The sequence below is a fragment of the Zalophus californianus genome, chromosome 4 (genome assembly GCF_009762305.2).
Source record: "Zalophus californianus isolate mZalCal1 chromosome 4, mZalCal1.pri.v2, whole genome shotgun sequence".
NCBI classification, from domain to species: domain Eukaryota; kingdom Metazoa; phylum Chordata; class Mammalia; order Carnivora; family Otariidae; genus Zalophus; species Zalophus californianus.
In genome coordinates, this window is record NC_045598.1 from 78,241,605 (window position 1) to 78,259,035 (window position 17,431).

Consider the following 17,431-nt stretch of genomic DNA (forward strand, 5'->3'; position numbering starts at 1 on the left):
AGCATTCCAAACTTGGAGGTGATCTTTGCCTTTCTCCCCCCTGCTTCTGAGCACCTTATAGTTATAATGCATGTTTGGGCAACAGATGAATAAGAACACATGTAAACAGAACTCCAATGCAAGGTAGAATGATATACAATAAGAAGTACAAAGAACTATGGGTTTTCAAATGGAAGGGAGAGCACACATGGCTAAGATGAGATCAGTGAAGGTTTTAAGGATTAGCATTTATAATAACTGGTAGATCAGTAAGATTTTCTTTGATTGTAAATTTTATTATATATATTCAGAACAGTATTCATTGCTCATTTAATATGGCTATTCACAACTATAAAGCAATGTGAGCAATGCTGATTGCATATTAAGATGAAAAGTTATTACATGCTGAATCTTTTAAAAAATTGAAGATAAAGTACTTAGGGAGGCTTACAATTACAGGTACTCAATTTTTGCTAATTTTAAGACAGTAACAATATTTAAGGATAAAAATACTTAACAAAATTACATCTGAATTTGTAATTTATTTCCATGCTATTTCAACCACTTAATTGCCTTCTATACCTTGACATTCACATGAAAGAACAGCACATCATTAATGACCCAAATGCAAATAAGAGTAAAACTCTAGGCCTTAAATATTGTATTTTAAGAGTTTATATAACTAACAACTGAAGACAAAATCAGTCATTAAGTGATAAGTTGCTTAATTTTAGCGTAATTTTAATTTCAAAATTGAGTACTGACATCTAAAAAAACATAAGGCAGATAAACTATATGCCTATAGAAATATTAAAGAATTTAGTTCTTTGCTAATTATATTTTTGGTTAATACAAGTAACATCCTTCTTAATCCCACTCTTCATTTTGTGCCTATAAAAAATAAAATTATGTCCTCAATATTCCTAAGTTCCTTTTTTCTAGATAAGGCCATTATAAGACGTTACTGAATCATAGGTTTAAAATCAGTGGCACAAATCATCTGTAGATAATGTAACAAGTTCATTGTTAGGTAAGGAATCAAGAGTATAGTACAGTAACCAGCCAGAGGTAGAATTCTTGATCACAGTTTTATAAAGAAGATGCAGTAGTTTATATCTGTACTGTTTTATTAGTTATAGTATGGTAAGGTTGCTTCTCATAATGAGTTTAACAGAAGGGGGGAAAGGGAGGTCTCTTCACAGGTGATTGTTGGCCCTTGTTTTGCATGTATTGTAGGCACCACTCCTGGACACTTAAACATTTTCTTGGCCAGTTAAGGTAATCAATTATATATGGCATTTACCTCATTTTTTAAAAGCTTCGTAGTAGGGATAGCTAATCTTTTTGTTCTCCCAAGGGGATAAGAAGGAGGGAAATAAATCTCTTTTTGTACCACTCTGACTGTAAATTAGTAAATGAAACCATTCTCTCAGTATCACTGCTTATTAAGAATTCCAGCAGTACTAATGTACAGAGAGGTTCTATACTCAAATTTTTAAGTTGATTTCTCATATTTGTCTTAATATTACAAATGGGCATAACCTAAAAATTCTACTTAATTCATGTTGTAGCTAAATTACTAGTATTTAAGTAATACTCCCCAGATTGCAATAAGCAAGGATGGCAGAGACTTTACATAGAGTTATTCACATACCACTTTAAATTTGGGATTCTGTGGGCTTTCAAATCCTTACTTGAATGTCAATAAATAAAGTGATCAGAAAGGTCATTTAATGAAAGTTATAACAATTGTAATGTATGTACCCAGTGCTAAACCTTACAGTAGAGTTTGTTTCATAAAATGTACCTGAATACTTAGACAATTCAAAACAGAATAAAACAACTGTAAAAAATAAAACCCTAGCCAAGTATAGTTTCTTCAGTTACCCGGAATTTAGTCTCATGATTGATATTAGGATTGGGTCATTACGATGAACCAATCAGATTCCAGATACTTACAGTTTATTTAAGTGAACTTAATTTTCATCAGATGTTCTCAAGCTTACCTAAATTCTTCTTTTATTGATTGTTGTTGCTGATTTTGAGAACTCAGAAAAGGAGATACTTATTTATGTAAGGCCCAGATTTTTAAGCAGTATTTCCTTCACAACTGCTGGTAATAATGTATTATCCAAGTCAGTAATCATGTTAAAACTAACGACACTGCTGATAGGTAATATAAAAATAAAATTATTTTCCCTCACATTTAATTTCAAAATTCTAGTTCTGAGTTAAGGACTAGACCAAATGTGTCCTTATGGAGACTGTGAGCAGCCTTTAGCTATTTCATTTCAAAGAGAAAATCTGTTCCAATTTTAATAATGACTGAGCATTTTTAAATATTATTAAAATGTTGGCCTTTGGGGAATATAAGCGAAGTATTTAATACTTTTTGCTAATATTTTAAGTTGAAATATATTTGGTTATAAAAATCTCACAAATCTGCTTTTCACAGCTATGCTTCTATTTACATTACAGGAGAAATATATATGTAAAAAGAAAAGTTGAGTTTTTGTCTTCTAAAGATATATCCAATCCATGATTAGGTAATTCTCAGATGATTTATAATTTAATATACTGAAAAATTATACAATTAATTTATAATTGCCACATTTACAAAGAAACTTCAATATACTGAAAAATTCTAATTTGTAATTGCCACATTTACAAAGAAACTTCAAGGTAAGACAGTCTTTTAAAAACAATGTTTGGTGTTGCATTTAGGCCCAAAGTTCATTTATTTAAATCACCTATGACATTTGCAAAACTTTTTCAAACTTAGGAAAATGCTGATAAATATGGCTTCATTCAATTATACCTATACTCTGTGAAATATTTGTTATACACTTAAGTACAACTGAAGCAATAAGATTACTTGCACAGACGAAAGTGAAGACTCCTTTCACCTTAAAATTATACTTGTTTCACACTTGTGGTAATGCCTGAAAACATTTTTTGGAAAGACTATTAATGGTCTTGATTATAAGTGTATTGCATTTTTCTGTCTTTTTTTCCCCCAATGTTAATTACTCTAGTTTAAAGTTTTAAGTTCTACTTTTCCTCTTATCTTCAAATAGACTCTTTAGCATATAAACTTGAATTGCTGACACTACCACCATTACCACTAAGTTAACCATAGACCAGAAATTGACTCTATCAAAGTTGCTTTCTTGTATATTTCGATCACGAGCTTCAAATGCTCTAAGCAGAGTCTGGATATGACCACTTTTGCTTAGTCTGGCCTTGATACTGTTGATGGATTCCTGGAGATAAATAAAATAATTTTACTATCAAAGAATGCTCAGTAATTTTAAGTTAAACATGTGATTCACAGTATCCTAACTCATAATAGTTTTACATCCAAACACAATTTTAATTAAGGGACAGGTACTACTTGGATCACCTAAAGATCTTCTGTAAGTTTATGTAATAGTTCTCATCTAATAGTTACTTAACAGAGGAACAAAGCTAATGTAAATTGAAAAGAAATAATTTGAAAATATATTTCAGTGCATAGTGCCAGGAATTTTATATACACTGTTTCTTAGACCTCAAAATCATAAGAAAAAGACTAGTTTTAAAAAACCTAACTGATAGAAAAAAAAAAACCCGTTAACAGCTTTTAGATATTTATCTTTATATAATGCACTGTGTCTTTATAGTATTTTCTTTGAATGTTAGTCTTGTCCAATTTAGTGTCTAGCAAAACACCCAATGTTTTCATCTCAGAAAATAATAGTGAAATTAGAAAATACTCCAATTTTTGATATGCATATTATACATCCAAAAGTATAATCTATTTTTAATATAAAAATGTTCCAAAATTATATTTGTAAAACAAGCTTATCAAGATGCACTCTTAAGTTGTACATCTTCTGAAAAACCTGTTTTTATAGCAGGGTCCTGGTGAGAGAAGTGATTTGAAAACTAAGAGGGCTATATGAATATCAGTTAAAATTGAGACTTGAAATGATGTCAAAGTACATCGCTGACCACTTGAACAACATGGGGGTTAGAGGGGTCAACGCCCTGCACAGTTAAAAATCCACATAAAACCTTTGATTCCCGAAAAACTTTACTAATAGCATACTGTTGACCAGAAGCCTTACATAAACAGTCAAAACACTGTTTTCTGTTATATATATTACATACATTATATACTGTATTCCTCCAATAAAGCTAGCAAAATGAAAAATGTTAACTAAGAAAATTGTAAGAGAAAATACATTTCCTGAAAAAAATCTGCATAAGTAGACCTCAGTTCAACTGCACTTTGTTCAGGGGTCAACTGTACTTATGGCAAAAATAAGAAAATACTAGAAACAGATTTTCCTGCATAGTCATCTTGCTTAAAATCCTTATTTAAGCAAAAACTATACTCAAAATTTCAGACTTTCTGCTAAACTTACAAAACTACAAAGTGTAATATTTATCATTTGGGCATATTTGTAAAGCAACAGTAACCTAGTAATGCAAATATTTTCTAGAAAAATAAGGAATTCAGATCCCCAAATAAAAAAGATCATGCATAGTTCTTTTCAGTATTACAGCAATGATAGCCAAATACAAAATTATTTATCAAAGTTTGCTGTTAGGATACAAAATTGGGGGGGAAATAAAGCTCCTGAAAGACATTTTTCTTTAAAAAGGGCTTATAAGTATTTTAAGCCATATTTAAATCTGAACTTACTGGTCATTTTGTTTAACCATGTGAATGAATTCAATCTCTTGAGAATGCAGTTAAGCACTAATGAGGTTTATAAGTACTAGTGTTTTAGTCTTGTTGGCAAAATAAATTTAAAATGAAAGAATAAGTTAATATGATTGAAATTTAAAAGATATATACATGGGAAATTATGGTGAGATAAAAAACTGTCATGGTAAAAATTCATACCAATCAAACTTAATCCTTTCAGTTTGTATTCATAGTAACACCAGTGGAAAAGGTAAGAAAAGTAACATGTATTATGCCATACACTGTTTAAAGCACTTAGACACATGACATTTCTTATTTCATCCTCACAACTCTAGAGGTATTATCCTCATTTTGCAGGTGAGGAAACCAAGGCTGTGAGGGCTCATTCACTAAGCAATCACACATGATAAAACATGATCGTCTAATTTTCTGACTTCCTAAGCTATGTATAGTATGTCTCTTCTGCTGTTTGACAGCTGCTTTCCTAAAAAACCTCAAGTGATCAAAATACCACATTATTAAAAAAAAATTCAGGTTATAAGACAATTAGAGATTACACAGTTTTAATTGGCAATGATTATGTTATTTCTCATACAGCTATATATGCTATTTACAAATACCACTCAGTAAATTCTATCATTTGATTACATCTACCTGTGGCTGAAGGGTCATGACCTTCCCCCCATCACCAATACTATTATGGACAAATAGGTTCTTACACATGCACATTTCATTATGCATGTAAATGATAAGGCAATTCAAACAAAGAAGCCATATTCTAAAAGTTTTCGCTCCTGAATGTAGTCCTAGTTTCTGATAACTGCTAGGTCTGGTCTGAGTAATGTAAACAGTGTTGCCAAATTAATCAAGTGATATCAAATTTCATGTTATAAAAATTATGCTGTGAGAAAAATGCCTATAACATCTTAAGTGTTTACAAACTGCTCACTTTTTTTCTATGTGCAAGTATGCTATAGGATCATTACCTTCTTCTATTTGTGAACATTCTAAGGGAGTTTTATAGTTAAGAAGAGCCTGTGTTCAAGTTCTAGTTCCCCCCTTTCTGGTTATGTGACAAACATGATCTCCCCTAAACCACAATTTCCTCATTGGAAAGATGGAGATAAATAATCCTCATAGAGTTAAGTAAAGATTACATGAGATAATGCAGAGAAAATTATTATTTCAGTGCTTATCACACAGTTAGACCTCTGGATAATTTTTATTTATTAAAAGATCATACTGACCAGGATGTCTTCCAGTTTCATGTCCAACATGTCTGTCCCAGTAATATATTTCTTCCAGTCCTCTTGTTCTTGCTCCTGTTCTCCCATATTATCCAGGATTAATTCAAAGAAAATCACCTTCTCAGAAATGGTGCTGAATGTATTATCAAAGCAGAACATGTAGTCACCATCTTCAGTCTCTACCCTGTATTAAAAAAAGTACATGTCTTCAGTTATCTGTACTTCTTTTTGGGATCAAAGGAAAAACTACTATAGGTAAGAAATAACATGGTTTATAGTAATTGGATAGTTTGCTGATAAAAAGACTTCCTTAAGTATTGAAAGATAATTTATAATTTCTTGGGAAAGAGGCAACCTGGAAATATATATGTAAAATATATAAGTAGTTGCAACTTAGATGTGCTTGGCATTTACTCAGGAAATACGGTAAAAGATCTTGACCTAATTTTTGGAAAAGAATAGGATTAAAAACCTAAAACATAGATACATGATACCTCACAATGATCTTTAATATTTATATATTAAGAGTAATTTATCATGAGTTCAATTCATATGCAAATATGACCACAAACCTCCCCTTTAATTTAGATTACTTTCTAAAGTGACTTGTTTTCAAAAGCAGTGATGGATTGTTCTAAATGCTTTCTTCCAGGCCTCCTACAGATTAAGACCATCTTTATAGGGGCGCCTGGGTGGCTCAGTCGTTAAGCGTCTGCCTTTGGCTCCAGGTCATGATCCCAGAGTCCTAGGATCAAGCCCCGCATAGGGCTCCCTGCTCAGTGGGGAGCCTGCTTCTCCCTCTCCCACTCCCCTGCTTGTGTTCCCTCTCTCACTGTGTCTCTCCCTGTAAAATAAATAAACAAAATCTTTTTTAAAAAAAAAAAAGACCATCTTTATAACATAGGTTTACAGAGATTAGGGATCAGTGGCCAACAAACGAGCTTTACACTCAGTGGCATTAGCTTTACTGAATAAATGCCACTCACATCTAAGTTAAACTTGTATCTTGGTCTCATTAGCTTCACATTCAAGATAACTGGCCTACAACATGTGATTCTTTTAAATCAATCTCCATTTCTTTTCCACCCCTATATCCAATTTATTTAGTTTAAGCATGAGAGAGAAGTACTCAGCAATTTGATTGAATCTTAACATATATACCATAAATAAAATATAGCCAATACTTGTATACCCCTTTATAATTTACACACTACTTTAACATATTTTAATTCTTTTAATCCTTACCATCATATTTTGAAATAGGCATAATTGACCTTTTCAAGGTAAGTAAAATAAAGTTCACATAAGTTAAAATACTTGCCTATGATCACACAGCCTGTCACAGGCATAGACGAAGCTTGGTTTTCTGACTCTCATGTTAATTGATCTTTCTTTTCTATAGTACTGCTCAGAGCCTGTCTGCATTCCTTGTAATCTCCTCAGTCATGACAAACCTTTGTCTTGATGTATTTAACCTTTGGAAGAAGCTTGAAGAATATACTGGCAAATACAGTGGGGAACAATTTTAAAAAGAAAAAAATGTTTTGACTTATGTAAAGCTAAGTTTAATTTTAATCACTTTTAAATTTAACTCTTAATTTTGTTTAGTCTTAATTTTATTTAACTCAACTTTATTTAGCCATTCTTAACCCTGCACTGGATAAAAAGGGGAAGCTTTGTACCTACTCTTTTTACATGTAAAGTACAGATCTACATATAGTACAAAAACTGGTTTTAAAATTTCATGGGGAGATGATAAGGCAGAAAAGTCTAGAAAGGTTGCATGGGGACAAGAGTAAAAATGAAAAAAAGTTTGAGAAGCACTGACTCACATGGATGAGCTTCAGCATGTGTATGGAAAAAAAAAGGTATTTTACTACTTTATAGTCATTCCTATACTAATCTCTTTCTAAATCTGTTGACTGCTTTTAGTAGAAAGGAACTTTAATACTACAAATGATACAAAATATTATCCAAATAAAAATTGCAGAGTTAATTTTCCCTTCAAGTAGAATAAAGAGCAACAGTAGTTCAGAATGCATAAATTCTGGCATGAGTTACAGTAACGTTAATTCAGCTGTCTAGAAAAAATATAAACACACAAACAGACTTATTCCTGGAAGTGCCAGTGAATAGGTATTACTTAAGCTGTTTATAGTTCTGTTTGGAGACATTTTTACTAACGCTGCCTTCTGAAAGGACAGTATTTAGGATTTAATTGAAGAAAAAAACTATTTCAGTGCTGTAACAGAGATATTTTATAACCTGCCTTTAAAAAATATAGCTAAAGATAAAATTTTGTTTAAATCTGATTTTTTATTATTTATTTATTTATTTATTTATTTTTATTTATTTATTTTATTTTTAAGCAACTGCCTTCGGCTCAGGTCATGATCCTGGAGTCCCGGGATCCAGTCCTGCATCGGGCTCCCTGCTCAGCGGGGAGTCTGCTTCTCCCTCTGACCCTCGCCCCCTCATGCTCTATCTCATTCTCTCTCTCTCAAATAAATAAATAAAAAATCTTTAAAAAAATAAAATCAAAAAATAAAAAGTTAATATAGTTAAAGATAAAATTTTGTTTAAATCTGATTTTTTATTATTTATTTATTTATTTTTATCTTTTTAAAGATTTTACTTATTTATTTGACAGAGAGAGACAGCCAGAGAGAGAACACAAGCAGGGTAAGTGGGAGAGAGAGAAGCAGGCTTCCCACCGAGCAGGGAGCCCGACACGGGGCTCGTTCCCATGATCCCTGGGATCATGACCTGAGCCGAAGGCAGATGCTTAACGACTGAGCCACCCAGGTGCCCCTTAAATCTGATTTTTTAGAAAGCAGATTTGTAAATTTGGTGTAGTGATTAAGAGTGAGTTGGACAGCCTGGTTTTAAATCCTGGCTCTGCCTGTTCACTAGATGTGTAACTTTCATTAACTTACGTTAGTGGTCTTTGCCTCAATTTCTTTATTGATAAAATGGTAATATGTACCTCATAGGACTGTGGTGAAGAATAAAAAAAATTAATAAATATAAGGTGCTTAGAACAGTAGCCTGGCACATCAAAAGAACTCAATAAATGTAAACTCTTATAAACTCATTCTTTTTTCCCACTGGTTTAATGAGAGGCAATTCTATGCAAGAAACCAATAAGATACCTTTTCTCCCAAGTTAATCTTAATTTATCTCTAAAAGAAAGGAGAAAATTGGAGAGAAAAATGACAGAAATTCTACAGATTTTCTAGATTCTGAAATTTAAAGATGAGCTACATTTTTAGTTTCTGTTCATATAACTATCAAAGAGAAAGCATAGTTCCAAGGATATCAATCGAAACTGACTTTTTAAGTTACTGTTTCTCTATTTTATTAATAGTTTATACAAATATTTTTTTCTGAGCTCTGCATAGGTAAAATGCCATTTTAAAAAACTTTAATAAAATAAAAAACAAGAAATTTAAAAAATTTTTAAATAAAAACTTAAAAGAAACTTTAAAAATTAAAAAATACAAAAAATTTAAAAATTAAATAAAAATAAAAAATAAAAATAAAGCACTCTGAAAAGAGTATTATAGTTGAGATATTTTCCCCCTCATTCATTCATACATGTGTTTAGTATTTGCTATCAATTACATGCCAAGTATGCTGGTTAACAAAGACCAGTAACTATAATAGCTAGTACTTACATAGTGCTATGTGCCAGAGATGTTCTAAGCATCGTATGGTAGAAAGCAAGAATTCTGATCCATCCTGCCTCCTCCTCTTAATAAATGTGTATCCCTGCAGACTTATTTAACTTCTCTGAGCCTCCTTGTCTGTAAAATGGGAATTGGGGAATCAAAGAATCTCTCACAGTGGGTTGGAATGATTAATTTGAAGCATATAAAATGCAAAGCCTAGTTTATGGCAAATATTAGACTGTATTTGCTTTTCCTCTACCTGAAACTCGAGTTTAGTTTTAATGCAATAAGTAAACAAAGTGCTGTAGTAAAATGACAGAATGAACAGGGAAACACACTACTGAGATATGAAAAAGAGAAGTGAAATTAAGAGAGCATATATAGCCTTTTGTCAAACTCTAAACTTCTAACAAGTTATTTTCTTTCTTTCTGGTTTCCTATGGTCAGATCTTTTACTATCACATCTTCTAATTATCTAAAAAGAATGAGGTCTGAGTAAAAACCAACTTTTACAGGCATACACACACAACACATATGCACAAAGATGTACTTATTTGTTTTTTTTTTTAAAGATTTTATTTATTTGAGAGAGAGAGAGAATGAGAGCCAGAGAGTATGAGAGGGAAGAGGGTCAGAGGGAGAAGCAGACTCCCCGCTGAGCAGGGAGCCCGATGTGGGACTCAATCCCGGGACTCCAGGATCATGACCTGAGCCGAAGGCAGTTGCTTAACCAACTGAGCCACCCAGGCGCCCTGTACTTGTTTTTTTTAAGAAAGGAAATAGTGGGCAAAGATGATAAAGCCAGCAGCTCAAACTATAGGATACGTACCTGGAACAGTAACTTAAAATGGAAAGGTTGTGCTAGTCAGAAAGACAGGTTTAAAATGCCATAACAGACTGAATGCAATACCTAGGGCATACTCATCTTATTTAACCAAAGCAAAGAAAAAAATTTAGGATCAATACAAAACGCCTAAAAAAAGAGAAAAAAGTTAATGGAAGACATTTTAGTTTATGATAGACCACTATCTAGGACTGTTTAAAATGTTCATATGGAATCATTTAATACTGATGTTTGTATCAAATGTGCTAAATTTCCCTGCCCTGCAGATAGCCCATTGGTAATACTCAGCCCAGGGAACTCAACTAAGAGATGACTTACGTGTGAACTCCATCTGATTTTCTTTGTTCAAAAACTAAGGTTCTTCCTTCTGGAGAGGCAAGATGGAAATCAATATCTAATCCTGCTCCATCTAAAACCTGTAGAAAAGCACAAAGAAAAGAACACATTATAAATTCTGAAATAAAAAATATATAAAGTAGATCATATGATGAAAAGAATTTCTTTCTAAACCTAGAGAGGTAAAGAAAGTCAACAAGATGCATGTAAGGGCTAGAAAGGAGCACAAAGATCATCCAATTCAATTCTATTCATTTTGGAACTTTCTTACCAATTCCTGTTGCCATCACCTAACTTTAGGCCTTACAAATATTACTAAAATAATCTTCCTAAAATGTTGCCTTGATTGAGAAGCCCTGTAGAGTGGAAGGAAACACAGAAGGGAGTTCATATGGTAAACCTTTTTACTTAGGCAATTTAGAGCATGCTATGTAACTTTTCTGAGTTTGTTTCCTCTTCAGTAAAATAATAATTAGCTATTTCTTAACCCAGAACTCAAAACTTCTATGATCTGACTCCAGTTGACTTCTTCAGTGCATTCGCTTATTATTCTCCAATATGAACTAAATATTCCAAGTAGGCTATTGGTTTACTTGCCAATGAACACAGTTCCTTTACAATCCCAAAATGATGATGATAATAGCTAACAATTACAGTGTATGCCACACATTGTTTTAAGTGCTTTATCTGGGTTAATTTCCTCAAAACAAGTCTAAGAGGTACGTCTTACTACTGTTCTCAGTAAAACAAGAACCAATCAACAGAACAAAAAAAAAACACAAAAAAATGAGGCACAGAGAAATACTTTTCTGAAGGTAGATATAGTCAATGAATGTCAAAATTTGAACTCAGCAGTTTTCCTCCGATAACTACTCTTTTTCTTATTTAATACACCATTTTATTTTTATTGGTGGCCTTAGTGGAATGATATAAAAAGTTACCTATTCCTGTGCTATACTTACTTACCAACAAAAGTAGTTTCAAATAGCCAGCTAAATAAAAATAATTCTCTTTAATCTTCAAATCCCAATAAAATGAAGAAAATATATTGATACAAATAACAACACTGGAAATCTAGGAAGACTGTTAACAGACATGAGGAGTAAGGAATTTCTGGAAGATAGTCCACTGAGCAAAGGATATATATATCTAGCTACCAATAGCTATCAATCTCAAAATTCTCACTGAAACAGACTAGAGAAACACATTTGTTGAAATCAATGCCCTCTTTTTCATGTTACTGGTTTTACTGAAAGGATCAAATTCTGAAAAAATAGTTAATATAAACAGACTTCAAAATGTTTCTTCATAAGTATATATCCTCAGAGAAATTCAAGAATGTGTAATCCATAAAAATGAGGTTGCTGGTATGAAAAATAAAAAAGATAAAAAATGTTGCCAAAATAAAGTCTTAACAAATGTAATGACAGCAGAATGAATATGGATAGAGACTAAAAATCAGCGAACTGGAAGGAACCAAGGAATTCTCAGAACAAGGTGAAAAGTACAGATGAAAAGTATGAGAAGAATGGTAAGACCCTTTGCGAAGGACAGAGCTAAAGATTTCAAATATCTATCTAACAAGCATTTCAAAGAAGAGAACCACGAGAAATGAAGGGAAGAAATCATCAAATAAGAGAACAAAAATTCTTGCTTCAAAAGATAAAAATCTTGAGACTGGAAGGGGCTAATGGATGTAAAAGATAAAAAAATTCCTACTGCCTTTCCAAAGGATTTAAAAAGAACAACCTAGAAACTTCCAATGATAACTGGTAGAGAACTACTACTTATAAGAATTGGGATTGGCATCAGAATTCTTACATATAATACTAGATGCAAAAAAACAATACGGCCATGTCTTCAATGATCCCAAGTAAAAGAAAATTATATTTACTAAAGTGAAAGCAAAAAGTCTGTTCAAGGATTCAAAGCATTTTAAAAGAATTACTCAAAGTTATCCTCTAAAAAAGCCAAAAAAAGATAACTATTAAATCAGAAAATAAGAGATCTAACAAAACTAAACAAAGATTTCAGTAAAAGATTTAAAAGGTATTATTGGTAGTGGCTGTCAGGCTTAATGAAATTGTTAAAAATGGTAAGAACACAGAAGATAACTTAAAAATCTATAAAATACAATTTTAAAGCATAAAAATATTTATTTAAAAAACACCATAATCTGAAACAAAACTTCCTGATTTCACTAGAAGATGATGAGTGCCACTCTCCCTAGTCTGTACTGTTGTTGTAACAGCCTTTCAGTTCCTCAAAGGCTTTCTTCTGTCTTCTTCCTCAATGCAAATTTAAATCATCCCCTTATGCCTAATAAGGCTGATTTTTCTACAGATCTGAATTGTACTTCTGGAATGTCTTCTCTCAATTCCCAGATGAAATTAAGTCCTCCTATTAAATCTTCTCATAGCTGTATATACCTACCTTCATAGCACTTATTAGAGTTACAATTTTACATTTATTTGTAAACAGTTTGATTACTGTCCTTTTCCATACTAGATTGTATGAGAACATGGACTATATTTTTACTCACCGTTATATCCGTAGCACTTAGCATAGTGCTCCAACAAATTAAGCACTTAGCAATGATTTTTAAAAAGTTAACTGAATGATCTAGTTTATTCCTAAGATATATGTATTGACACTTAAAATTTTCAAGAACTTAATATAATGTGGGGCTAGTCAATTATTCTAAAAGTGTCCTCCTAAAGCTGGAAAGTAAGAAATGGTTAAAAATTTTCAGTATGTCACAGTGACCCAAGGGCAATGTCTGGAATGTCTGTTCCCTGACATTTTAAAAACAAAGACAAAAAGCAGTAGCTGCTGTTACTGGAAAATTAATAATGGAATTGGAAAATGCAAACAAAAAGGTGAAGATCACCTCTTACTCTACAAACCCCTCAACATTGTCTAGGACTACAGACATTAAATTTTACTTCTTTCTTCTTTCTTCAATCAAAACAATTAAGTTGTTTAGGGGGATTACTTCAGTCCCTTTAAGAGTGACTAAAGATGCAGAGCATAAAGCTAAGCCAAGCCAGCTATATAACTCTAGAAGTGTAAATGTAGAAAAACCAACATTCACCGCCTATTTACTAGTGTCAGGGATGGTCTATGAACACTTATTAACTCATTTCTTAAAATCAACTCTGTGAGGTAATTACTATTTCTCTTTTACAAGCGAGAGGTTAAATAACTTGTTCAAATCACAGAGGTAGTAAGTGACAGAGTTAGGATTTCAACCCAAGCATTTTATTTGTACAGATTTTATATCATAATCATAAGAGGTCAGTAGTTCATATATATTTCCTCCCTAATACCAATTCCTAGATAAATACTAAGGAATTTTCAAATAATACAAATTTTTTTTTAACCTCCAGTTGGATTTCCTTGCCTCTAATTTTGCCCTCCTTTTCCCACACTGTACCCAGTGATCTATCTGGAAAACATTTCTGTTACCATGCTGCTTATATCTTCAGTGGCCCTTGTACAGAACAAGGGCAAAGCCACTCAGCATGGCACACAAGCCTAAAGATTCATGATCCATGATCCAGCCTCCTGACCTCTCCAATCTATTTTACTTCTACTTGCACCCTAGACTTTAGTCTTCAGGTCTAATAAAAACTCAGCACGTGTAGTGTCCACATACTGCCCAGCAACAAAACACTACGCATTTTTATAACTATTCGTGTTTTGTTCCTTTTCCTGAAATGCCCTGCCTTCTTTGCATTCTTGTCTCACTTAAGCATCTTTCAGGATTCAAATTTATTTTCTCCAGGAATCCTTTTCCGAAACACCAGAGAAGTGGTTGTCCTCTAACAGCAGTTAACGATACTTAATTGAAAATAGCTGTTTATTAGCCAGTATCCCTTAAATAATATCCTTGAAAACGGACTCTTTTTGTCCATGTCATAGTTGGTCATCTCATCCACACTCCCCTCATCCCCCTCCACCCCTGCCAATTACTGGCACATGGTAAATGAACTTTTGAACTACACTGGAGATCAATAAATGTTGCGGTCTAGCCTCAGTTTTGCTCACTATATGACTTCAGATATTGCGCTCTCTATTGCTTTCCTTAAATATCTAGAAATAATTTAATTCTAAGGTTCCTTCCGATGAAAATTCTACATAACTTATTTTGCTCTATAGGTGACAGTAACTGTTGAAAATAATTCTTTGCATCAACTTAAAAAAATTATCTGATTATAAATTAAATAATCTGGGAAAAATTAAAAGGTGAACCACACCAACGCATTTTTTTTTTTTTTGCAGTGCTACCCAGAGACATCAAAATTAGCTGTGTGGAACTAACAAGATTTCTTCTAAGAAATTACGCTCTACCAAAATGACTATATAAATTAAGCCAAATCCCTACATAATATTATGAAGATACTAAAAAGAAGACAATGATATGGGAGAAATGCTTACAATGATGAACTACAAGTTATAAAGTTTTAATAAACAAATATTGCTTGATTTAAAAATATGTAACTGCGAAGGAAATGTACCCATTAAATACATCAAGAGCTCCTTTCAAAATATTCCAAAATCGGATTTAGGGATAATCACAAGTTCACAGTTCAAAAATCCTTAAATGAAGCGATGACAGTGAAGATTTATAACACCGGAATTGGGTGAGCGTGGTCGGGGTAACAAAACAAGTGTCATCATCTCCTCCAATGATGGAGAACGTGTTAGTCCTGTATTGAGAAATTCCCAGCATCAGAGCGTGTGCTGGTTAGCAAGGCGATGGGCGAATTATGGAAACAAAAGGGAAAACCACCAAGATCACCAGTGCTGGCCTCTTTCCAACGGGAGGAAAGGGGAGAGGGCGGGTCGTCAATTCCAGGTCCCGCCTAACTTCTGGGTCGCCGGCCTCAGGAGAGCCGAACCTCGCGCGCCTGCGCCGAACGGGCCGGCTACTCCAGCGGCCCTCGCCTCTTCACCACCCTCGCAGTCCACAAGAAGTTTCTAAGTGGGTGAGAGGCGAAGACGCGGGGTAGCTGGGATAAAGGAAGGAGGCTGCCTCACCCTCCACACTTACTTGGTACTCAATCTCCAGCGACGCCTTCAGGGGCATGGGCTGGTAGAAACACTCCTTCTGGCCGGCCGGAAGGGTAAACGTGAAGTCGCTGTCTAAGGAGGGCGTGAAGCCGGCCGCCGCTGGCAGCAGCACTGAGAACAGAGTGGCCAGGAGGAGCACCGGGCAGGGCAGCCAGATCTTGTCGCCCATCCCTGCCGGGGCGATCTCGGGCTGGAAGAGACGCGGGAAGTGTGGGTTATTGGCACCTAGGCTCCGCTTTTCCTCCCTGGACTCCTCGTGGTTAGCAGGGAAACCTGGAGCCTGAAGAAACCAGGTGGCGGCCGCGGCGGCGGCACAGGACCCCTCAGAGCGGGAAACGCCGGCCTCAGAAGGGTAGGGTCCGAGGGGCGGGGCCAGCAGTCCTTTTCCGCAAGCTTCTCGGTCTCGGCCCCCTCAGGCCTGGAATGAGCGCGCCCCGCCTCACACCAGGGCGGCAGGTTCCCATGGCTTCCCCCCCCCCACCAATGGGCGTCTTAGGTGTAATTATGGGAAATGTAGTTCCAGACGAGCGGGCTTGGACGCGCTCGCAGACCACGATCCCCGACAGGCCCCACGCCTCTGCGTCGCCTCGCGCAGAGCCTGCGCGGGGGGCGGAGCTGCGGCCGGGGAGGTGCGTCCCCAACGGCTCCCGCGGCGGTTCGAACTCGGAGCAGCCGGGGTTCGCTCGTTCCCCGCGTGGAGTGTCTGATGCTTCCACAGCCCGAGCTCAGGAGAGGGTCCGAGGCTTCCGAACGCGGACGAGAGCGCGGTGTGCGCTGTTGTCAGGTGGGTCTGTCTCCCAGCTACGACTTGGGTGGTGAGTGACTGCTCCTTGGAGGGTGAAAACAGGCCTACCTGCCGGAGTTTTGTTCCTTTCCCTCCCAGCACCCTCGGACGCGCTTCCCATCGACTTCACGCTTGCTGTGTGCGCTGCTCTGCAGACTTGTATTTTATTTGAGAAATCGGAGAGGGAGACGTCATGTTTTCTTCCGCTTCTTTCAGATGAACGTGGGATCAATTCTGTCAAATTGAGAGTTCTTGGTAACAGGACCATACAACATAAATCTATAACCTCCTTCCAAATTGAGGAATCTTCTTTCGACTACAGCCCATCCTATTACATACAAGGTTTATAAACAACACCGATTTTTCGGTGTTGATGGGTGCGCGTGCGCGTAAAGCTACCAACGCGTAATTAGGAGCAGGTGATTTGGTCAGGGCCTGTAGGTAGTAGCATGATGCACTTTTCCACGTATGTACAGGCAGTGAAGATAGACTTTTATAACCTACTGTAAGTTGATGGGAAGAAAAGTTTTCATGGCTCGGTAGGAAAAAAAATTAAAAGCAGATGTATTAGTACGTAAGTGTTAGGGAATTGTTACATTAAAATACACAGAAGATGTTGGACGTAAAACCTGATTTAGTTGAAACGTAATATCGAATGACATTTTAGAATTCACCCAAATTGTACCCTTTTTCCTTCACCATTCTGTAGGAAGCTAGAAATGTTGAAAAGATAAAGCAGAATGGGGACCTGATCCATTGACTTTTTATGGGAGAGTCTTCTCATTTAAGCAGAAGCAA

At 35.1% G+C, this 17,431-nt stretch overlaps 2 protein-coding genes across 4 annotated transcripts in view; one reads left to right on the forward strand and one right to left on the reverse strand.

Annotated features, from left to right (window-relative positions):
* Positions 1-254: 254 nt before the first annotated feature.
* On the reverse strand, positions 255-16,363 carry TMED5 (transmembrane p24 trafficking protein 5). Of its 2 annotated transcripts, none has more exons than XM_027625992.2 (5): positions 16,123-16,267; positions 15,830-16,039; positions 10,756-10,853; positions 5,923-6,106; positions 255-3,242 (listed from the first exon to the last, which is right to left on the reverse strand). In XM_027625992.2, the coding sequence occupies exons 2-5, from the start codon at positions 16,016-16,018 to the stop codon at positions 3,024-3,026; spliced, it is 690 nt and encodes a 229-aa protein (XP_027481793.1). In that variant the 5' UTR covers positions 16,019-16,039; positions 16,123-16,267; the 3' UTR covers positions 255-3,023. The 2 variants fall into 2 exon arrangements, with proteins under 2 accessions (XP_027481793.1, XP_027481803.1); XM_027626002.2 differs by adding an exon at positions 3,837-3,882 and having other exon boundaries at positions 3,040-3,266; positions 15,830-16,363.
* The window catches only part of CCDC18 (coiled-coil domain containing 18), a 128,587-nt gene continuing 127,415 nt past the window's right edge, over positions 16,260-17,431 (forward strand). For both annotated transcript variants that reach the window (XM_027625945.2, XM_027625955.2), the window contains exon 1: positions 16,260-16,633. In XM_027625945.2, coding sequence (XP_027481746.1) covers positions 16,273-16,633 — 361 coding nt within the window. In that variant the 5' untranslated portion in view covers positions 16,260-16,272. The remainder of the gene's footprint in view (positions 16,634-17,431) is intronic.

Coding starts and splice junctions, on each gene's coding strand:
- TMED5 (XM_027625992.2), bottom strand. CDS start 16,018: ATGGGCGACAAGATCTGGCTGCCCTGCCCGGTGCTCCTCCTGGCCACT. Junction 10,854..15,829: donor CGCTGGAGATTGAGTACCAA/GTAAGTGTGGAG, acceptor GCTTTTCTACAG/GTTTTAGATGGAGCAGGATT. Junction 3,243..5,922: donor TGAAACTGGAAGACATCCTG/GTCAGTATGATC, acceptor ATTTATCTCCAG/GAATCCATCAACAGTATCAA.